At 51.7% G+C, this 22,323-nt stretch overlaps 2 protein-coding genes across 5 annotated transcripts; one reads left to right on the top strand and one right to left on the bottom strand.

Moving 5' to 3' along the window:
• Positions 1 to 6,175: 6,175 nt before the first annotated feature.
• Noxa1 (NADPH oxidase activator 1) lies at positions 6,176 to 15,397 on the top strand. 4 transcript variants are annotated; one of them, XM_041675086.1, is made up of 13 exons: positions 6,176 to 6,557; positions 8,833 to 8,915; positions 9,011 to 9,119; positions 10,266 to 10,400; positions 10,617 to 10,724; positions 11,804 to 11,857; positions 12,234 to 12,314; positions 13,929 to 13,974; positions 14,114 to 14,202; positions 14,366 to 14,520; positions 14,813 to 14,924; positions 15,024 to 15,138; positions 15,256 to 15,397. In XM_041675086.1, the coding sequence occupies exons 1-13, from the start codon at positions 6,381 to 6,383 to the stop codon at positions 15,384 to 15,386; spliced, it is 1,395 nt and encodes a 464-aa protein (XP_041531020.1). In that variant the 5' UTR covers positions 6,176 to 6,380; the 3' UTR covers positions 15,387 to 15,397. The 4 variants fall into 4 exon arrangements, with proteins under 4 accessions (XP_041531020.1, XP_041531022.1, XP_041531021.1 ...); XM_041675088.1 differs by lacking the exon at positions 10,617 to 10,724; XM_041675087.1 differs by lacking the exon at positions 12,234 to 12,314.
• An 86-nt stretch (positions 15,398 to 15,483) lies between these two features.
• On the bottom strand, positions 15,484 to 20,980 carry Entpd8 (ectonucleoside triphosphate diphosphohydrolase 8). Its single transcript, XM_041675085.1, has 10 exons — positions 20,701 to 20,980; positions 19,253 to 19,393; positions 19,048 to 19,165; positions 18,167 to 18,317; positions 17,881 to 18,040; positions 17,531 to 17,767; positions 17,179 to 17,439; positions 16,903 to 17,013; positions 16,351 to 16,485; positions 15,484 to 16,249 (listed from the first exon to the last, which is right to left on the bottom strand). Exons 2-10 carry the CDS (start codon positions 19,376 to 19,378, stop codon positions 16,058 to 16,060), a joined length of 1,491 nt encoding a protein of 496 aa, XP_041531019.1. The 5' UTR covers positions 19,379 to 19,393; positions 20,701 to 20,980; the 3' UTR covers positions 15,484 to 16,057.
• Positions 20,981 to 22,323: the final 1,343 nt, after the last annotated feature.

Raw genomic sequence — 22,323 nt, 5'->3', positions numbered from 1 at the left:
TGCCGATTTCTGGGTTCAGTTGGGGTAAGAGCAGGGTGATAACCAAAAAGTGGGCCCAGTGAACAGTCCCTACCCCATTTTCCTGCTTACCTAGCCTCCTCTCAACTAGACCACAGAGGTTGGTGTGGGATAGGAGGCAGGGAGGTTGGGTAACACTGGTGTAAGCACCCCCAGGAAGCCCTGTCTCAGTAAGCCCCACAAGGCTCATTACGTTGCTTTCTCTGTACGAGGACAGGATAATAGAGCACACAGATGACATTCTTATGTCGTTCGCACGTAGAAATAATTTGGGTAATTTGGAGTTAAAACAGACTATTAAAATAAATTTTGGAGCTACAAAGATGATTTCTCAGTTAACTGCTTGTCCAGAAGAACTGAGTTTGGTTCCCAGAACCTACACCGAGTAGCTCACTACTGCCTGTAACTTCAACCATGGAATCTGGTGTCCCCTTGTGGCCTCTGTGAGTAACTGCACCTGTGTGTACATACACACATGTATATAAACAATTAAAAAGAAATTAACTCACTTCTCTCTCTCTCCTTTGGTGTATGTCTTAGGGTTTCTATTGCTGTGAGGTGACATTGTGACCATGGCAACTCTTACAAAACATTTAGTTGGGGTGGCTCGCTTATAGTTCAGAGGTTCAGTTCATTATCATCATTGTGGGACATGGGGGTGCAGGCAGAGATAGTGCAACAAGGCCACACCTCCTGTTAGTCCATTCCCTTTGGGGATTATTTTTTAAATTTCTTTTCTTTTCTTTCTTTTTTTTTTCGAGACAGGGTTTCTCTGTAGCTTTGGAGCCTGTGCCTGGAACTAGCTCTTGTAGACTAGGTTGGCCTCAAACTCACAGAGATCTGCCTGCCTCTGCCGCCCGAGTGCTGGGATTAAAGGCGTGTGCCACCACCGCCTGGCTGGTCATTTTATTTCAAATCACCACAGTGTACTATTAGAAAATCCAGAATCACACATGTAGTTCAACTGTTCCTAGTAGATGTGCTAGGTTTGTCCGAGAAATATGGTGTTGAAATTGGCTGTCTCCTACTTAAAGATCTGGTGTTTTTTCTTTATGATCAAATGCATGTGGCCACCAACCCTTTCAATAATACAGAGAAAACTTACAAATTCACTGTATCTTCCAGTTCCAGGGGGACAGAGCTGATACGCAGAGCCTACTAGTAACAGAACCCACCATCCCTCAGATCCCAGAGGCACCAGGGCAGCCAGGAAAAGGTAAATATTGAGACCACCGGCTGGCATAGCTGAGCCTCTGCAGCCAGACTGGCTCAGACCTCCTCTAAGAACAGCACTACTCAAAGCTCTCCCCATTTCTGCATGCATCTCAGAAACTTCCTATAGCTTACTTGTAAACTGAGACTGCGCCTTTATTTCCCACCTGCCCAGACCTGAATAATCACACAGAAACTGTATTAATTACAACACTGCTTGGCTTATTAGCTCAGGCTTCTTATTAACTAACTCTTACATCTTAAATTAACCCATTTCTATTAATCTATATATTAGACTATGGCATGCTGGTAAGGTTCCAGCATCTGTCTCTTTCAGTAGCTACCTGATGTCTCCTTGACTCCGCCTACTCTCTCTCCATATATATCTCTTCCAGCCTGGCTATGTTCTGCCCTGCCATAGGCCAAAGCAGCTTCTTTATTAACCAATGATAATAAAACATATTCATAACATATAGAGGGTAATCCCACATTACTTATTAACATAATTCACAGTAAAGCTTACCTTCTGAAAGTACTTGCTCAGTATACAATTCAATGAAAGAACTTCTCATTGCCTGCTAGGGACCACCCCACACCCATCAATTATTGCCTGAGATTATTGTCCTGCCTGGTCCTGCAGCCATTCCGTCCCAAAGAAACACACAAAGGCCTACATTAATCATAAACTGGCTGGCCTGTTAGCTCAGGCTTCTTATTAACTCTTACATCCTACATTAACCCATAATTCTTGTCTGTGTAGCCATATGGCTTGGTACCCTTCACCAGCAGGGCATTCTCATCTTGCTTCCTCTGCGTCTGGGTGATGACTGCAGACTGAGTCTTTCCCTTTCCCAGAATTCTCCTGTTCTCGTTGACCTGCCCCTACTTTCTGCCTGGTCACCCTGCCTGTACTTCCTGCCTGGCTACTGGCCAACCAGCATTTTATTAAAACAATACAAGTAACAGGGTACAAGACCATTGTCCCACAACACTCATGTACAGAGTGTTTACTAGTTCTATGTGGATACATTTCTATTTACCTGAGGAATCATGAGATTATTTTTCATTCTGGTATTGGTATCATTTTAGGCTTCTACTTGCAGTATACTTTACCACAGCCTCACCCACACTTGTTAATGTCTTTCTGCAGCACACTGCACCCCCATCTGAGCTAAGTGCATTACAATACAGTTTGTGAGCTTCGGAGTTACTAAAAGCTGTGCCTTCCCTAGAGAATCAGAGGATGGGATTTTCACCTGTTGGCCATTGACTGCTGGGTATTTAAGCCTCCATGGTGCCATTAAAGGAGGGCTTTGTACCAGTGATTGGAGGTCCGTGTGTCTGCCTCTGTGTGTGCTTCCTCAATGTGTCTCATGTACACAGAGGAGACACTAGAGGAACCTTTCCACTGCTTGTTTCCATCTCATCTCTAGACCCTACAAGACCAGAGGAGTGGCTAAATGACCTCACCTCCTTGAGCATTCTGTCCTAAAGACAAACTGAGGCTTGGTCTCAGATATGGACTTTTAAAAATAATTTATTTATTTGCATTTCATGCACGTTGGTGTTTTGCCTACATTTATGTCTGTGTGAGGGTGTTGAATCCCCTGGAACAGGAGTTGTATTATAGACAACTATGAGCTGCCATATGGGTGCTGGGAATTGAACCTTGGTCCTCTGGAAGAGCTGCCAGTGCTCTTAACTGCTGAGCCATCTCTCCAGTCCCCAGATATGGCCTTTGGAGGCTGCTTTAGCTGGTCCCTTGGACTCTTCAGCAAAACTCAGTCCCCAGCATAGAGACAAGGGTCTACCTTCCACCTGACTTCTGCAATTCTCACTCCTTCTTCAAGATTCATGAGTGGATTTGAAATCATTCCCAGAGGACCCCTGATGCTCAAATGGCAGCCACACAAGGACTATGGACCCACACAGAGTCAAAGGCCACGTGTCTGTCCAACTGGCATGTCTCTGGACAGGACGTCATCACTACAGCTACTCCACAGGGTCCCTGCCCACTTAAACACAAGCTACCTGGCCTTCATAATCCATGTGAACTGTATGAGGAACTCATCATGCATGCTCAGGAGGAAGTCACTGTGGCTGACCTTTGGGGTTCAGGAGGAAATCCTTGTAGAACTCGGGACAACCATGCAACATAAGAGAGCGGACTGTGTTGGTTATTTTCTAGTGCTGTGCAGACATCATGACAAGGCAAATTATAGGAGAAAGGATTTACTTGGGGCTCACAGTTCTGAGGGTGAGTCCATGACCACCAGGGCAGGAGGACGGTGGCAGGTAGGCAGACATGGCACTAGAGCAGTAGCTGAGCGCTTGAACCGCAAGGGTGAGGCAGAGAGTGAGCGCACTAACTGGGAATGCTGCAGGCTTTTGAAACCTCAGCCCAACCCCCGGTGACACACCTCCTCCAATGAGGCTACACCTCCTGGTCCTTCCCAAACAGTTCCACCAACTGGAGACCAAGCCCTCAAACATTTGGACTATGGGGGTCATTCTCATTCAAACCACCACATTGGCTATGGCCACTCTAGGAAGAATTGTGACCCATGGGAAAGAATATGGGCAGGTGGGAGGGCAGGGATGGAGGTTAAGGTGACCTTCTGAGAAGGGGCACTGAGTAACAAAAGGGAATGGAACCCACATGGGAGTGTGGCAGCCTGCTTAGGGACAATGCAGGACCTGGGGATTGGGCAGAATGGCTGTACCAGAACCTAAAGAAGGCGGGTCAGACCAGGTGGTGTGGTACACACCTTCAATTCCAGCACTCAAGAGGCAGAAACAGACCGATCTCTGTTAATCTGAGGCCAGCCTGATCTACAGAGTGAGTTCCAGGACAGTCAGGGCTACACAGAAACCCTGTCTTGAAAAACAAAACAAAAAAAAAACAAACAAAAAGAAGGAAGAGGAGGAGGAGGAGAAGGGGGAGAAGGAGGAGAGGGAGGAGGAGGAGGGGGAGGAGGCAAGTTATTCCAGACTGCAAGTTTAGGGACGCTCACCCATAGAGGAAGGCCAAGGTACACAAAACCCCAGGAGCTCAGGTTTACAAACTCTGCTAAGAGCCAAGAGTTGGCTGAGACCATCCGCGTGATCTCATTCTGTTCTCATAAAGGCCTTGCCAGGACAGAATTGATCGCTGCTATTGCTACACATAAGGATGAAGGGTATGAAAAGCTCAGTATCTGTCGGGGTCACACAGGAAGAAGAACCAGCTGTATAACTCCGAGCACAGGAGACCAAGAACTAGGCCAGGAAGGTGAATGGGCCCAAGTACAGTGGATCCTAGCTGCTTGGGCTGGGTGCTGTGGTGCTTACTCGTGAGCCAACCTGGGTAAGTCATGGCACCTCAACACCTGGTCACGGAGAAAATCTCAGCAGCTTTGGGTAAGGTGTAGTACCCATGCTGTGGGTGGGCCTCATCCAAGCAGAATGTTTGAAGGTAGACATCAACCTCCATGTGTCCTGCACAGTCCATATTGGGCCGCCCCACCTGTCTATACAAGGGCACAAGCCCTGTCCAACTAGTAGTTTTTTGGATAGCTTTGATCACACAGGGTAAAAGGCACGTGGAAGAAGACCCAGTTCCGGTGGCCATATTCGCAAGGGGGAGGAGCAGCCAGGTCAGCTCCCACTACCTGAGAAAGGTATGCAGGCTGCACTACCAATAGGCCTATGCCAGACTCAGAGGCCCCAACCAGGGGAGTCACATTGCAGCTAGTCCCGCACAGCTTGTAGCTCCTGGAGCCGTCAAGCCCATCTGGTCACTTCTGAAGAACACGTACTGGGCGAGGCCAACGGCGGAGCTCTGTCAAATCCTTGGGCTGCTTATCCTTCAAGCCGCCCACCTGGCCTGAAGTTGTTGATAGGCAGCTCTGCCATGCACCGTCCACACTTGTCCCAAGAGTCTTGGCCCGATCGCTGCAGCGCTTCCGGACGACTTTCTCCTAAACACTCTGCTGACCGGCGTAAAAGATGTAGAGTGCCCAGGGCCCATTGAAGTTCTTTTTTTTTTTTAAATTTATTTATTTATTAAGGATTTCTGCCTCCTCCCCGCAACCGCTTCCCATTTCCCTCCCCCTTCCCCAATCAAGTCCCCCTCCCTCGTCAGCCCAAAGAGCAATCAGGGTTCCCTGACCTGTGGGAAGCCCAAGGACCGCCCACCTCCTTCCAGGTCTAGTTAGGTGAGCATCCAAACTGCCTAGGCTCCCCCAAAGCCAGTACGTGCAGTAGGATCAAAAATCCACTGCGATTGTTCTTGAGTTCTCAGTATTCCTCATTGTCCGCTATGTTCAGCTAGTCCGGATCCATAAATAAAGGACATTGAGCTTATAATTCATGTTCCTAGAGAAGCTAAATAAGAAGGTGAATCCAAAGACAAACACATAGGCATCCTCATGAATATTAACCTTCATCAGGCGATGAAAGGAGACAGAGACAGAGACCCACATGGGAGCACCAGACAGAAATCTCAAGGTCCAAATCAGGAGCAGAAGGAGACGGAGCACGAGCAAGGAACTCAGGACCACGAGGGGTGCACCCACACACTGAGACAATGGGGATGTTCTATCGGGAACTCACCAAGGCCAGCTGGCCTAGGTCTGAAAAAGCATGGGATAAACCCATTGAAGTTCTGAGCTTGGAGTAAGAAAGATGCGGTGCGCCAGGCTTGAGTAATGGGCGCGGTCACATCAGGCGGGAGGCAAGAACTGGGAGGCGGGGTATGTGAGGGGGAGTGTCCATATGGAAATGGGCGTGGTCTTTTGGCGCTGAGTTGGGCCAGGGCGTGGACAGAAAGGCTTGGAGGATGAAGGGGCGTGGCTATGTGGTCGGAGGGAGACCCGGTCCTCAGTGCGATGGATTGAGGTTAGGTGGTTCAAGGCGGGGCCTCGGGGAGGGGCCTGGGGCGGGGGCGGGGCTTCGGGCAGTCGGTCTCAACCACCTCGTGTCTCAACTCCAGGTGTCTTTGTGTGCACTTTATTCGGGTCTCATCAGGTGCTTTTCTCTGCTGTCCTGGCCCCGAGCCCTTGTCCCTGGCCCACGGCCCCCCAACTCCTGTGGGACACCCTCCTCCTGCCCCGCACTCTCCAACTAGAATCACTGACTTCTTTCGCGGCAGAGCAGGTGTCCCCAGCTCCATGAGCTCTCTAGGGGATCAGGTACGGGACTGGCATCAGGGCGTGCTGGCCGTGGCAAGCAAAGACTGGGATCGCGCCCTGTGCCTCTTCTCAGATGTCCAGGAGCCGCGGGCCAAGATGTACTTCAACATGGGCTGCGTGCGACTGATGGCGGGGGATCCCGAGGCTGCGTTGCGGGTAAGTAAGCTTCCTGGGACTGGTGATAGAAACCTATGGGGCATATCCCTGGTGGAGGCCTTTAGGGGAATGCAAATGAAGACATAACTGCGGGCATGAATCCTTATCTCGGAATGGATGCCCTGGAAAAGGACGCCCTTCTCCACCTCACAGACTCCTGGAAGTGGGAGAATTCCTGCCCCTTCACCTTGTCCTTTACCTAGAGATCGTTCCACTAATGCTTCCTCTTAGTGACTGCCTGAAGCAGGCAGGAGGTTTGTGGTTGGGAGAGCCCTCTCTTAGTTGAGGCCAGAATGGAGCACAGGGCACATAGCCACATGTGCCAAATGCATCAGTCCTGTACCAGGCCAGGTCTTCAGGACTGAGTTGGGGGGCGGGGGTGCACCCTAAAGGCAGGCTGGAAGCTGGGCCAGAGTCAGCAGGCTGGGCTCTGTCTGTCCTGTGAAGGCACACGTGTGGGGAAAGTGATTTAGCCGTTGCCTGTGGGGATGGAGGCACACACAGTTGTCTTCCCAGTCCTGAGCACTCCCATGTCTCCCCAAATGCTTCTCAAAGCAAAACTCAGGAATGTACACTGTAAGAGGAGGCAGTCAGGGCATCCGTGTGCTCCTCAAAGTGACAGCTATTCGTGGGTGTGTGATGTAAACCCTCAGCATCCTGCCACTAACCTAGACGTTGTCATTCATACGGCAGTGATTGACCTGGACACCACACAGATGAGAAGCAAAGACACCCAGGCCCCAAGAGTGAGGGTTGGAAGCTTGGGCTGTGCAGAGATGGTCTTTCCTCTTGTTTCTTTCTTGAAATGATTATTGTTTATTTATTTACAAATGTGTGTAAGTTAGGAGTCCACTTGTGAGAGTCAGTTCTCTCCTTCCACCCCGTGGGACCCAGGGATCAAACTCAGGTCTTTAGGCATGGTGGCAAGTGTCTTTACCCGCTGAGCCATCTCGCTAGCCCTCTTCTGTTACTTCTTATATATGCATCTGCCCCTCCGATTACTTCAGAATTGCTTCTTCATTAAAAAGTTATTGCTCAAGCCAGTCATGGTGGCGCCTGCCTCTAATCCCAGCACTCGGGAGGCAGGGGCAGGCAGATCCCTTGAGTTTGAGGCCAGCCTGGTCTATAAAGCAAGATTCAGGACAGGCTCCAAAGCTACACAGGGAAACCCAGGCTCAAGAAACAAAAACAACGGTAACAACAGCAACAAAAACGAACAGCAACAACAAAAATAGAACAAAGAAAAGGTGATTGTTCAGGAGAGGGAATGTAACGATCTGCTACCAGGTGTTCAACAGTGAGTCATGTGTTAGCCTTCCAGTGCTCACCTCCTCACACTGTAGCTAAGGAGGGCTTTGGAATGCTCTGCCCTAGAAGAATGGGCACTGCCTTAAGTCAACAGAACTAATGTGTATAAGCCTAGGCATATCGGTTAGACCCGGAAACTCTAAGAAGCAGGTGGTGCAGCAGCAATAAGGAAAACTAAGGGTGCAGCTCTGATGTGACTGCACTTCACCCTGTCAGTGTGTGACACTTGCAATGGTGGATGCAGCTCCAAGCAGCCACCCCGTTTCCAGGTTGATTGTGGCGCGGGAAAACTTCAAGTCAGATGGAATTCAACAGTCAGTCCACCTGACCAGTTTTGGTATCAGGTAGCTACACCACGTTTAGCTGATGGCTGCTTTCCCTGCTGGGGACAGACATTTACGTGTCTGGTTTAAGGATCTGTGCTGCCTGTATACAGAAGACTTTGCGATTCTGATTCTAATCTATATCTAGTGTAACATTTTGTGTGAACTACCAAAAGAGATGTTCAAAGATTTATTTATTTTATGGATGTGAGTGCTCTGTCTGCATGCACCGGAAGAGGGCATCGGCTTACAGATGATTGTGAGCCACCATGTGATTGCTGGGAATTGAACTCAAGACCTCTGGAAGAGCAGCCCTCTCCAGCCCCTGAAAAGAGATTTTAAAATGCCAAAAGTCTTACACAGTTCTGTCTCCCAGAGACAACTGTTACTGACATTTTGGAGCGTGTTCTTTTAGCTCTGCGCTCACTGTAGACAGAATGGGTTTCTGTACCATAGAGATACATGATCTTCTGAGGTGCTTGGTGAAGCCGAGAAGTCTATGCAACGACACATTTGTGCGGGCTCCAGCTTGGCAGGCACCTACTGCAAGCAGCTCTTGTCCGTTAATACATTTCCACGTGCATTTGTGGGAATGGGTTCTTGGGTCACTGAACGTGCTGTTCCACAAGCATTTTTGTCCCCAGGCATTTGACCAAGCAGTGACCAAGGACCCCTGCATGGCTGTTGGTTTCTTCCAGCGGGGAGTGGCCAATTTCCAGCTGGAGAGGTGAGTGCATGCAGCAGGGTCCCCTGTTCCTCATTGGCTGATTCACAGGCTCAGCTCCTCCCTTGTAGTTACTGAGAGGCCCCTGCTGCTCACAGGTTCCAGGAGGCTGTGTCTGACTTCCAGATGGCCCTGGCACAGCTGAGAGGCAATGCTGCCATTGACTACACTCAACTGGGTCTGTACTTCAAACTGCATGCCTGGGAGGTGAGTGGGCATTCCATGTGTGCAGGGTTGGACACCAAGTAGTGTTGCCGGGCCTTGGAGGTGCTCTGTGGCCCTGGGGTTCTGTGGGGGGGGGGAGTCTAGGGTTCATGGGAGTTCTAAGGTTCTGCCATGGTCCTGGGTTGCACTAGGCATCCTATCTTGTAGTCTGAAGTCCTGGCTGGAGTCCTAGGGTAAAATCTAGAGCATTGCCAGGGGCTGTCACCTTTATGTTGGTGCTACTGTCATCGTCAGCCATGTGGAATGAGGTGCCCTGTCCAGCCAAAGACTTTTGGAGCCCTAAAATCCCCCAGCTCCTTGATTGCCCACGGAGGCCGGAGTGGTCTACTCACGCACTTGGGAGCCAGCCAGAATGGGCTCATGTGGGGAAAAGTGGGACAGAATTGAAGATCATGACAAGGTGACAGACCAGTTTGGGGGAAGGAGAACAGCTCAGCAGCACCTGCAGCTGCACCAGAGGGAAGAGTAGGAACAGAGGACCTAGGGAGAGTGGGTGGGTTTCTCTCCTCATAGCAAAGCTGGTGAAGGGAGGATGGGCTCTCAGCATCGTGAGTCCACGTGTCACTGGGTCTGCAGAATAGCCTTAACTCAGTTTATCCTGCCCATGAGAGTGTTCTGAATGTGGGATTCTGAATGTCCCTGGACAGTCAATGGGAACCCTTAGACACACTCTAGGTTTCGGGGCACAGAGAGCAGTTAATGGGGGGTGGCAGAGTATAGAATTAGAAGGGTGTTAGCCAAGGGAATACTTTGTGAGCCACCATGTGAGAGCTGGGAGTCTAACCTAACTCCTCTGGAAGAGCAGTGAGTACCCTCACCCCTGAGCAATCTCTCCAGCTACCACCCCTCCCCAGCACAGGGGGACACTTTAAAAGAGAGAGCTACTTCTGCTGTTTCAAGCAGAAAAGCTCAAAGCAAAACATGGCCCTCCGAGGACTCAACAGATACCGGGAATGAGCACTTGCATCTTACAACCGAGTCAGCCAGGCAGCAGGTGGCCTGGTCCCTACCCATAGCGCCTATGGCAGCTGAACTCACAGAAGAACCTTCAGCTCCTATGACTGGGGAGTTCAGATGAAGACCATCTGGGGAGCCTGGCCCCTGCTATCACGGCTGCCCTGTTCCTAGGTCCTGTACAACACGGCATCAACACAGTGCCAGGCAGGGCTCTGGACCAAGGCTGCCGATACTCTAGAGGAGGCAATCTCCAAATGGCCAGAGGGCGCCCAAGATATCCTGGACACTGCCCTGGACCAAGTACGGGTAAGAAGGGCAGGTGACAGTCACACTGGTTTGGAGCCAGGTTCTATAGCTTATGCCCTAAAGACAGACTATAGGAGACAGACTATATGGAGAGAGGGAGCTGGGATGCCCCATACTTCTTGTAGTGAGTCACATGATGATAGCCCAAGCATCCCCTCTGCTTTGAGGCTCAGTTATTGCAGCCGTGGCCACCCAGGTTTGCATGCTCCATCCCAGAAACAGGTACCCCTGCAGCTTCGGCAAGTCCCCAAGGGTGAGGTCTTCCAGCCTCCCAGGCAATACCTACAGCATCTGGAGCCCATGGATTTCCTCGGCAAGGCTAAGGTAAAGCACTAGGGTGATTTCCAGCTTGGTACCCAGCTGCCAAAATGGCAGTTGTAGCCCATGTCAAACTCACAGTGTGGTGGTTCCCACAATGTGTTTATGGGGTGTAGGTCAGGCCCCTTGAAAGTCAAACAGGTAAGAGAGTGGGCACACGGCTCCTAGGTTGGGGTTGGGTGTTCATACATAAGGCTGTAGCCCGGGAGGCAGAACTTACCAGAAGTAAGTCAGTTTAAAGGAGAGGGTTCAGGCCTTTTGATGGAAATCCCTATTGGTGCCCCTCCCCACCCCGTACTCTTCTCCCAGATGCTCCCAGCGTCTGTCTGTGCATCTTCATGTATTTCTGTTTCTGCATCTCTGGTACACATATCTGCAAGGGATGTGGTGGCCCGTCTGGACCATATCAGGCCCCCTAAACCACAGACTATGGGGGAATATCCCACCTTCAAATATAAGAGAGGAACTCAAAAGACTAGTCACTTGGATGTCACAAAGAGAGGCCAACTTGGTATTGCATGGATGACCCCTGAGCTGGCCTATGGTTATTTGCAGCAGCCCTTGTGCTGGGCCAACACGGTGTGACCATGTGCAGCTGCCTGAGGTGTACACTGCCTGTGCCTGTCGCCTGAGGTGGACTGAGTACAGGTGGAAAGGACACTACCTGTGCATCCACCAGAGTTCACTTAGATGACTGTTACAAGAAACAAGAATATTTAAAAAGTTGTACTAAAATTAAGTTGCTATTATTAGTACAGGTTTCTCTTGGTCATCTTTTTTTTTTTTTTTTGGTTTTGTTTTGTTTTGTTTTTCAAGACAGGGTTTCTCTGTAGCTTTAGAGCCTGTCCTGGAACTGGCTGTTGTAGACCAGGCTGGCCTCGAACTCCTGAGTGTTGGGGTTAAAGGCGTGCGCCATCACCACTGCCAGGCTTTTTTTTTTTTAAGCTGTAGTGGTCCAGCAGTCTTGAGCTAGGTGTAGGCATCCCACACCCTGCAGATTACAGCTACAGAGGGACCAGGAATTGGGGATCTGGAGGAGCAGCCTCAATGGGGCCCTAACCCAGTTGTATTCCTGCCCCCACCAGGTGGTGACTTCTGTTATTCCTGACAACCGCACCTCAGACGGCTGGCCTCAGAAGGTAGGTGGGTAGGCGTTGAGCAGATCTCTGCCTGGTTTGTAGAACTGTGGGCTGATAAGGAACAAAGCTTAGGCAGGCTGGGTCCAGGGCATGAGTCACTGCTGGGAAAGCCTTGAGAATGAGGGCCCCCTCCTTCTATGGCCTTCAAAGAGCTGGCATCCACCACATTCCCACTCTTCCTGCTCTGACCTGGCAGGGATGGCTGGTCACTTCGGTTCATTCTTCTGTCATGAGCCAGAGCAAGCATAAGCTTCTGGGAGGGCAGGCAGCTCCTTGACAGCCAGGCTAGGGATATGCTCAGTCAGCCATCGTGGCCTGACACCAGGGGATGAGCTAGCAGGGCCAATTCATTGGTACATACTCAAACCCACCACAGGGACCTGACGGGGATTGTCAACAGAAGGATGGAGCCTCTGTTGGACATACAGTGATCACAAGACAGCCTGGGGCAAGACAGGTCAGAAGGCCCAAACAATGCCAACCTCCTTCCTGGCCATTGTAAGTCGTCAGAGCCCCTTGTGCCTGGGTAAGGAGTGGTTAGGCAGAAACCCCTGCTGCCCTAGTGCAGCCCTAAGAGCCTGGTGAGTGGTTTAGTCACCTCCACCTCTTTTCTCTCCAGTATTCAGTTCATCCCAGTCCAGCAGTTCAATGTCCTTTACAGCTGTGCTCAAAATCCTCAGGTCCTTAAACCTGCATCTCCGAGCTCCTGCCCTGGGCTGTAAACCTCACAAGGGCCAAACGTTACTTTTCCATAGTCTCCTTTTAAACCTAGTTCACAGGCCACGTCAATGAGTGCCCAACAGAGGCTAGAGGTTTCCACCTCTGCGCCAACTCGGGATACCCGAGGCTGGGCACCTCCTTAGAGTCTGTCCTGGGTTTCTCAAGGTCCATGGAGAAGCCACCAAACTGGAGTCGGGAATCAGTAGAAGGCCTGGGGAGCAGGCTGAGTCCCCCCCCCCCATTGGCAACCTGTTTGTGGACTCTAGACCTATGGAGACCCAACCCTGTCCCCAGATGTGCCTAGAGTTTGGGACCACCATGCATTTACTTCTAAACTTCCTGCCAACTGCTGGCCAAGCTCCCAGACCACATCTTTAACCGCTGGCGGTGCCAGGATAAAGCCCAAGGAGTTTCTCCCTTGAGTCTAGACCCATCACCTCAAGAACCTCTGTACTTTAGGTCCCAAACCCAGGACCACACTCTTCTGGGGGGGGGGGGGTGCGAGTGTTTATAGTATCCAACAGAGGTAAAGCCACGTCAGGGGAAGTCTAGGAAAAGCCACCACAAAGTGGCTCTTATGGGTGCAGAGCTGATAACTAGAAAGTAGCCAGGTTACCAGCATCAGCGAGAACTGAACACTTCAAAGGGAAGGGGGGAAAGAGGCTGTGGATATATTTATTCTCCTTGACTCATGGCAGAATTAGATCTATGTAAATAAAAAACAAGAACCCATGCTTGGAGCAAAACCCTCCTGAGGACTGATGTGTGAATTGTAGAACTTTGAGGAAAAGGTGACCTCTCTACTGAAACTTGGCAAAATGTTTGGCCTGGACTATACTTTACGCTTAGCCTTAAGATGCTTGTGTGACTTCTTGACATACAAAGTAGGCTCTCAACATCCAGTTAAACACGCTTTTAAGTGGAAGGTGGTAGCCCCACACCCCAACCCGGGCACATCTGTAGACAGGCTCCTCATGTTGATTAAATTCCCTCCCACCTGAAGGAAAGTTGGCAAGCTAAACAATAAAAAACACTGGCAGGCATTCAGATGGTGCAAAAATAAATTTTAGACAATTTATACAAAAACAGTTCTGTATAATGTGAGATGTAACAAAACCAACTAAACAAACTGTGTCAAGACAGCTGCAGGTGGGGTGTGTGAGGGCCAGTTCAGAACAGAACAGAACAGCAGCAACAAAAAGCCCTTTCTCAGCTCAGGACAATGCTCACTTCCTTGTGGCTCAGATCCACCCTTTTCTCCTGCAGCCTAGGGTCCCCTTCCTTACAGCTTTCTGACTCACCTGAGCTGCCCCCTCTGTTGAGGTCCTGCTACCCCTGTCTTCCTTTGCAGGGGTCACAGATGGAGCAAGTTGCCCATCAGTCTTCTGCATCTATGGGTAAGAGGATCCTGAGCAATAGGGGAGGGGGCGCCACCTCAGGAGAGCTGGGACATGGGCACTTGTCCCTTAAAGTTTGGGGCAGAGGACAGCTGCCTGCCAGTCATTCATCACTTCAAAGTATCTTCTTTGTGGAAAGGTGGTCACATGAGCCGTGCTCAAGGCTATAGCTTGATGGCATCCAGAGGGCCTGACCCAGGCCCCCCTGAAGACTCCTCAGAAGCTGGGGTAAGAGCTATCCTCTCCAGTCCCTCCTCACCAGCCACTTGAGGCAAGGGCAGCCCTCGCTCAGATTCTATTTTCCTCCTTGTAGCCCAGTCCCTACTCTGACCCCTTGGGTACAAGGACCACCCTGCCTTCAAAGGCTATGCAACCCTGTTTCTGTCCTCAGGGAGCAGCTACTGAGGACCCTGAATCCCTGGTGACTGTCACTGTACAGTGCCACCTTACTGTGCCCCTGAAGGCCCCAAGAGGTACTGACCTGTCCAGCCTTCGAACACTGCTGGCTCAAGCCCTCCTTCACCAGGCCCAGAGGGGGCAGCTCAGGTGAGTCAGAAAACTGAGGGGAAGGAGACCCTAGGCTGCAGGAGAAAAGGGTGGATCCCAGCTACAAGGAAGTGAGCTGTCCAGAGCTGACAAAGGGGGTTTTTGCTGCTCTTGTTCTGTTCTGAACTGGTCAGTTTTCTGGCCCAGGAAGGGACCAAAGCTAAGGCCTTCTTAGCTCTATGCCTAAGATCCTAGGCAGTCACTGGAAGTAACCCCGAGGTTAACTTCCTTTCCGGGGACACACAGGAACTCCCCTACATACTGTAGCGCACACTCAGGACCCCCTTCGTAGTTACCAGGCCCCACGAGAGAAGTTCTGGACCCCAATCTCCACGGAGGACTCACTGCAGAGTGCATGGAGGAATGTGGCCGTGGGCTCACGAGGGTTGCATCTCCAGTGCCGGGTGAGGCAGGGGGAGAGGCCGTGATGCCCACCAGCCCCAGCAGGTGGAGGGGAAAGCCCCTCTCTTGTGCCACCCCTGCAACCCACCCTTCTGCCACAGGGGGCCTGGGGCCGACCAGTCCTCTACCAGGTAGTGGCTCGGCACAGTTACACAGCCCGAAGGCCTGAGGATTTGGACTTCCGCCAGGGGGACACAGTGGATGTTCTGTGTGAAGGTAGAACAAGACCGGCCTTCCCCAAAGCTGCTGGCTTGTCCAGGCCTGGTGGGGGCTCTGTTCTATAGGGTTGGGTTTTGGCTGTAAGCAGACACAGCATCGGGCATGTCTCCACAGTGGACGAAGCATGGTTGGAGGGACACCGAGACGGCTGTATCGGCATTTTCCCCAAGTGCTTTGTGGTCCCAGCTGGTGCCTGTGTGGAAGCCCGAGCTGTTCCAGGACCCAAGCCAGGAGACCTGCACTAGCAACATTGTGACAAGATCAGTTTTAATTTAAACAAACAAAAAACTTTCCCCCTCATCCCTGTGTGGTCTGCCTTCCAGGGTTGATGATAAAGAGGATCAAACTTTCCCCCTCATCCCTGTGTGGTCTGCCTTCCGGGGTTGATGATAAAGAGGATCCAACCAAAAGTTCTTGGCAGAGGGAAGCTGGGCTGGTCCACAGACCTGGATTCTGACTGTCTGGTCTACTTTGATTATAGCGAGGAAGCAGGGGCTTCTGCTGGGCTGACCACGCTTTCAGAGGTAGCCCTAGTCCTGCTGGGCTAGCCACAGCCTTCGGAGGTATCCCTGTCCCACAGCTGCCCCTTCCCAGAGCCTCCTGTTTCCATCCCTTGGAAGACTACAGACCCCATAGCCAGTGCCACCCTGAGGGCAGAGGGGAGTCAATACTATCAGGAATTGGCCCACTTGGTCTGCTTGAAGGACTAGAGCCCTTAAAGGTCAGGGGTTCATGAGGGCAGGCATCCAGGATGTGCGCCGTGGGTCCTGTGTGCTAAAGGCTTTCTTTCCTGAGGACGGTGGATGGTGGCTCACAAGGCAGACAACACAGACTTTTATGCCGTTGCTGCTGAATCTGAACGCTGTTCCTGCTTTAGATGCGGAACAGCCTGTGATCTATTTCCGCTTGGTTTCCCCTAGTCCTGGGTCCAGAAGAGCTGGACTGCAGCTGCTCCTAGAATGGCCACGAGGGTCAGTACTGCAAACACCACTCCTGCCGTCCAGATGCTGTAGCTCTGCGCCCGCCACTGGGTGGGTGCCTCTGCTGGAATCATGCCCGTGAGGTTCAGCATGTAGCCCAGTGTCCAGCCAATGTCCATGCCACCTGCCTGCGAGACACACGGCTGCTCAGGGCTGCTGGGTGTCTGCCCTAGGCCCCATCCCCTTCTCACCCCGAACCAGACATGCTGAGGTTCTGGGTGCCAGTCACCTGCTTCTGGAACTGGATGTTGGGCCAGGTCTCCTCACTGAATTTGTAGCCCTCCAGCAGCAATACGAGGATGTACAGGCCTGAGGCACAGTAGTCCCGTAGCCAGCGCTCCTGCCCAGGGTAGCTGGCTTCCACCTTGAGTTCCAAAAGCGGATGTAAAAGTGAGTTTCCAATACTTCCTAGGATTTTCCCCTCCCCAGCGATAGTGGGACCACCATACATCCAAACAGTCTCCAGACAGCAGGAAAGTGTTAAATGTTTTTTTAAAAAAGTCCTCTAAGTCCCCATGGAGACCATCCTCCAGCTAGGACTGGGTGGGGTGGCCAACCTCATGACAACCAGAAGCTGATCTCATCAGGGCTCTGGACTTGTTTCTACCCAAAACAAGCCACTCACCCTACCACGGCATTTTCCTCCCCAATCCTGGTACCTAAACATGGCTTTGCCATGAATCTCTGTCCAGGAAAAACCAGTAAGACCCCAGAGGCCCTGCTTGACCATGGTGCGGTATGGAGAGGGTGCTAGGGCCGCATCCAGGGTCAGGTCACCTACCAGTTTCCAGGGTGTTTGACAGAACTTCCAGACTGTGTCATTGACAATGTTCAGCGGCTGCCTGGAGGTGAGGTTCAGGAAGTGGAAAGTATAGTAGAAGTTGGAAAAGGCCTGGGGGGGTGTAGAGAAGGCCGTGTCAGCCTGAGGGAGGCCCAGGACACTTCAGCCAAGTATTTCCCCAGTTTCGGAATCCCTAAGAGCCAGCCGGGGCACCTCAGAAGGATACCTGGGGCCCCAGAAGGAAGCCAGGGCTGGGAGGGAGGGGAACATGCTTACATAGAACTGGCCATATACAGGAGGCTGGTAGACTCCACTGAAAGCACAATCTTGGTCCTTACAGCTGGAGGAATTGAAGAGATTTCGGAGGGCTGCCACACAGTCCCTGGGGTTGCCTGTCCCTTCAACTGTGAGGTTCTGAGTGAAGTTCAGGGAATCTGTAGTATGGACACAGGGCGACTCATACACCGGGGCCAGTGACAATGTGGCCTGGTAGCCGCTATGGTAGCATGGGTGTTGGACCCGGGGTTCTGAGCTGTTCTGCCGAGAGAGGAAACGCCATGAACTCTAGGCTCTGGTACACTCCCCGACTCTACCCCCATGCCATCCCACTTCTCCACCCTTTAAATACCCGTCTAACTTGTGCCAGATCAGCCAGGAGCCTTATCAGGACCTGGTCCCGCCCAAAACAGAGGTAGCTGTGAGTATAGACGCTGTAGTTGGCCCCGTACAGACGGAAGGTAACCTGGCTGCTCTGGTTCAGGATGGGGCCCTGAGGCACGAAGCTGATCTGTGTGGAGGCTCCACCCAGGTCCAGAGCACCAACCAGCATCCTGTCTTCAGGCAGAATCCACTGTCCAGAGGAATACTGACCACAGAAGAGACGCTTAGCTGTGGGCAGCCGCTGGTGCCAGCTGCCGGCAGCCAGCTGCAGGCACTGGTCTCTCAGACCCACCCCTCCCCCTTGGGCTGCCCCTGCACCTTGAGGAGCATCCCCAGGACATAGTTGATAGTGATCCAACCAAAGGCACCTTCATCCTGCCCAGCCAAGATCTCGGCACCCCAAAAATCCACAGGAGACTTGCTTAGTGTCAGGGAGACAGCTGCTAGAATGTCTCTTGCCTGAGAGCTGTTCTTCTGGCTGGGTAGAGGGGATCATGCTGGAGGAAAGCCTCACCCCAACCTCCCTCCACTGCACCTCACCCCAGGGTATTCAAGCCTGGCTTTCAGGAGTGACCCTAACAGATGTAACCTGGTACTACCTCACCTGAGCAGCCTCATTCCTGCTGTGGCCCCCAAGAATGTGGGCGTCTCTTGATGCTGGGTCTGTGGGATCAGTGCCAGCGCCTCCTCCAGGCAGCTCTTCAGGCTTTCCCCAGCCTGTGTTGGGTCAGAGGCGTAGGAAGAGATCCCAGGTCCTGAAACACAGTACCCTAGGAAAAGGCTCCAGATCTGAAGGTTGGGACTCAGGGGTGGCCCCCAAGGACGTCATCACAACCTAGTGCTTGGGACCCGTTAATGTGACCTTTTATGGAAGAAGGAAGGGTTCTCAGGCTTAGTTAAGGATTTTTGAATGGGGCTGGATGGTGCTTGTCTATCATCGTAAGACTCAGGAGGCTGAGGCAGGGGGATAGAGGGTTCAAAGTCAGTCTGGGCTACACAGCAAGATTCTGTCTCAAATAACAACAAAGGAAACCTACAGATAAGGCTAGTGTGTTTGTACAAGTCTCATGACTACTGTCCCTACAGGGAAAGGTAGGAAACCCTGAGTTTCTCCCACTTCGGGGCTTCTAGAGTATGGCTCTGCCACCCCCAGGCCTCAGTCGTTTGACTCTAGAACTGAGAGGAAGCCCAGGAAATGAACTCAGGACCCAGCACTTGGTGGCTTCTGTCATCAATGTGGGCGTGGAACCTAAAAGGGATGCCCCAGGACACCAGAGCCGCAGGACCTGGGGGAGGTGCAGTATCTGAGAGATCCGTGTGTGTATTTCCATCGGACACAGCCCAACCGAGTGACCCTGCTTCTCACTTCACCGCTCCGTTGAGGTGCCTTCCTGAGGACTAGAAACGTAGCTTCCACCGTCAAGAGATCCTCCTGTCATTGCCCGGGAGTCCAAGCAATGACCTACTATGGGACAACCCACTGACCTTCTATCTGGCAAGCCAGGGTCTGACTGACCACTCCAGTGTCCTTCTCCTTGTTTGCTGGCCACTGGTACACAAACAGGGATGTGTGGGAGGAGCCGGCGTCAAACACAATTCCAAACTAAGAACAACACTGGGATCAGACAGGTGTGGAGGCCAACATCCTGGTCACTCAGCCCAACCCTCTCAGCAGGTCCCTGAGCCAAACCTTGGTGTCTGCAGGCAGGAAGACGTTGGTGGCCTTCACCAGGATGAGCAGGAGCATGGTGAGGCCCGAGGCTGCTGCGATCCCCAAGAGGGCTACGAAGACCCGTTCCTTCTGGGAGAGTCCCATGGCAGGAGGGGCAAGCTGCAAGGGTCAGGTGGGTAGCAGTGGACACTCAGACTCTACCTGCTGTCCCAGCCCCAGCCTTCTAGAGGCAGGGTCTTAACACGTCCCAACTTTCCTTAGATCAGCCTCCCTTGGCCAGATTAGTAGCCAGGACAGTCACAGTTAAAAAAAAGGCCAAGAGCAGTGTCCAGAGTCCAGCTGGGCAGGCCCAATATTGTCACAGAGCCTGGGGGCTAGTACACAGCCTGGTGGAGCCGGGACAGTCATTTCTTCTTCTTTTTTTTTTTAAATTTATTTTATCTACATTGGTGTGAGGGTATCAGATTCCCTGGAACTGGAGTTATGTGAACTGCCATGTGGGTGCTGGGAATTGAACCTGGGTTCTTTGGAAGAACAGTCAGTGCTCTTAACCGCTGACCCATCTCTCCAGCCCCCCGGGACAGTCATTTCTGATGCCACTATCAAGAGCTAATGGAGGGCCAGGTGAACCCCCTAAATAAGCCTTGCCTTCCCTCTCCTTCTGGGCCCCTGCTCTCTTGACTCCCCATGAGAAGCCCCAGTTCTGAACTGAACTCAGGCCTTCATGCCAGGGTCTTCTCTCTAGGAGCCTCAAGGCCAGACCCATGCCACTTGGAGTCCAAGGACTAGATGTGGCCCCTTCACAAGGCCAGCTAGCAGTCTGTGCTCTTAACAAAGACATCTGTTTCTTCTGGAAATCCTAAACTTGGGTTTCTCTGATGGGGATCTGAGAGAGTTTAGCTGACCCCAGATGAACCTGGGCAGCTGACCAAGGAATGTTATTATCCTTGGTACCCCAGAGAGCTACACCCTCATCTCCGCTGGAGCCCTTACCCACTCCAACCCACCAATGTGAAGAAAGGTCAACCCCGTTTCATGGCAAGCCTCACAAGGGATGCTGTTGCTCACTGGACTGGTCAAAGCCAGAGTGTTCCCTGAGCCTCCAGCAGTTTGAAAGTCCATGACTTCGTATCCCGTGGCGTATCTCCCAAGAATGAAGACATTCCGGGTGTTTTGTGAGTGACAGACAGAGGACCCCTGGGAACAGGCTAAGTGAAGCACAGGCCCATCTGAAAGAAGGGAGATTGTGGAAAGAACGGACAAAAGACCCAAACAGCACCCAAGTCCAGAGATAAATGGGGCACAGGGAGGAACCAAGAAGACACAGACCCCACCTCAGGGAATGTAGCCCCTGAGGCTAGGTAGTCATAAAAGGAGGATGAGATAGGCTCCCCTCACCCAGGACGGGCAGTCCCCTCTCCTACCAAGCCAGCCCACAGACCAGGACAACCCCTTGGGTCCCTCACCTGAGATGGAAGCCAACCTTCAAGGGTAGTTCTGGAGGAAGTTGTGTTCCTGGGTGCAACTGATCTGCACACCTGTTGCCCTCCACACCCTGTCTCCGCCCACTTGAGCCTGGGGCTGTGGTGGGAGGGGCTGGCCTGCTTTCTGTCTGCTGCTCAGGGTCTGCCGGCTACAGTTTTCTAGTCTGTATCATTAATTCCAAGCTTTCATTTTGCTCCTGGAGAGGAGGAAGGGCAGTGCTCCTAGTGCTCGGAGTGAACTTTGGAACTGTCCCGGGAATGACGGAGAAGGTAGGACTGGGGACCCCCCCTCCCGCCCCATTACCGTGGACCTTGCCCTCTGCCTGCTCACTTGGGCCAGGCCAGAGCAGAGTCAGGGAACAGGTGACGGAGCATCCTGGACTGGAGGCTGCGTGCTACAAACCTGCAAAGGTAAGAGGGCCAGATGAAGCCCTTCTTCTTTAGATCTGTTGAGTTTTTAAAAACATAAGGTACAGGGCCTGGATATAGCTCAGTAGATCCAATTATTTACCTAGCAGACACAAAGCCCTGTGTTTGAGCCCCAGAACACATGAAGCCACATGTGTGCCTGGTGACAATCCTAGTCCTCAGGAGGCAGGAGGATCAGAAGTTTACGGTCATCCTCTGAGTTCAAAGCCAGCTTGGGCAACATGAGCCTTTGTCTGAAAAATAATGAGAACCAATTGGAGCTGGGGAGATGACTCAGTCGGTAAAGGGCTTGCTGTAGAAGCGTGCGGACCTGCGTTCAGAGGCACAGCACACAGATAAAAGTCAGGTGTGGTGGCACATATCCGTGGACGGGGTCGGGGCAGAAGCAGAGGAATCTCCAGTTTAGAGAATTAAATTGGAGTAGGGGCTAACCAGTTGAGCTGAATTAATGAGCTAGCTTCAGGTTCAGTGAGAGACCTAGTCTTAGATAAATGGAGGGGGTGGGGGGTAGGTAGAAAGATAGATGATAGATGGATAGACAGGTAGACAGACAGACAGACAGATAGATAGATGGTGTCCTAGTTAGGACTTCTATTGCTGTGATAAAATGCTGTGACCAAAAGCAGCTTGGGGAGGAAAGGGTTTATTTTGCTTACACTTCCAGGGAAGAGTAGCTCAGCACTGGGGGAGTCAGGGGAGGACTCAAGCAGAACAGGAACCTGATGCAGAGGCCATGGAGAAACGCTGCTTACTGGCTTGCTCTTCCAGGCTTGCTCAGCCTGCCTTCTTATACAACCCAGGATCACCAGCCCAGGGGCAACACTGCCCTCAGTGAGCTGGGCCCTCCCATATCAATCATTAATCAAGAAAATGCTCTAGGAGCTTTCCCACAGGCCAATCTGTTAGGGACACTTTCTGAGTTGAGGTTCTCTCTCCCAAAATGACTCTAACTTGTGTCAAATCGACATAAAAACTAGCCAGGACAATTGGCCTTGCAATCTTGAGAGACACATAACTGTTAAATACCATCCTTTCTTATTCATCCCAATATTTCAGATTAATAATAACACAGTATAAAACACTGCAACTTTTAAAAGTCCCACCGTCTTTAAAAATTCAGTCTTGTGGTCAGATTTTCTTTGGTCCACCAGTTCACAAATGACAACACGGAGATTT

Source organism: Microtus oregoni, unplaced genomic scaffold (assembly GCF_018167655.1).
Source record: "Microtus oregoni isolate MIOR12 unplaced genomic scaffold, Mior012 000025F_ref0000491, whole genome shotgun sequence".
In the NCBI taxonomy this organism is placed as follows: Eukaryota; Metazoa; Chordata; class Mammalia; order Rodentia; family Cricetidae; genus Microtus; species Microtus oregoni.
Note: the sequence above shows the minus strand (reverse complement) of the source record. Positions and strands in the feature narration are given on the sequence as shown.

Excerpts from the sequence above, each read along its gene's own strand:
- Entpd8 (XM_041675085.1), bottom strand. The coding sequence starts at position 19,378 with ATGGGACTCTCCCAGAAGGAACGGGTCTTCGTAGCCCTCTTGGGGATC. Across the intron at positions 17,014-17,178 it reads CTGTATATGGCCAGTTCTAT|GCCTTTTCCAACTTCTACTA; the intron begins GTAAGCATGTTC and ends ACACCCCCCCAG. Across the intron at positions 16,250-16,350 it reads ACATCCAGTTCCAGAAGCAG|GCAGGTGGCATGGACATTGG; the intron begins GTGACTGGCACC and ends TGTGTCTCGCAG.
- Noxa1 (XM_041675086.1), top strand. The coding sequence starts at position 6,381 with ATGAGCTCTCTAGGGGATCAGGTACGGGACTGGCATCAGGGCGTGCTG. Across the intron at positions 6,558-8,832 it reads ATCCCGAGGCTGCGTTGCGG|GCATTTGACCAAGCAGTGAC; the intron begins GTAAGTAAGCTT and ends TTTTGTCCCCAG. Across the intron at positions 12,315-13,928 it reads GACAGCCTGGGGCAAGACAG|GGGTCACAGATGGAGCAAGT; the intron begins GTCAGAAGGCCC and ends CTTCCTTTGCAG.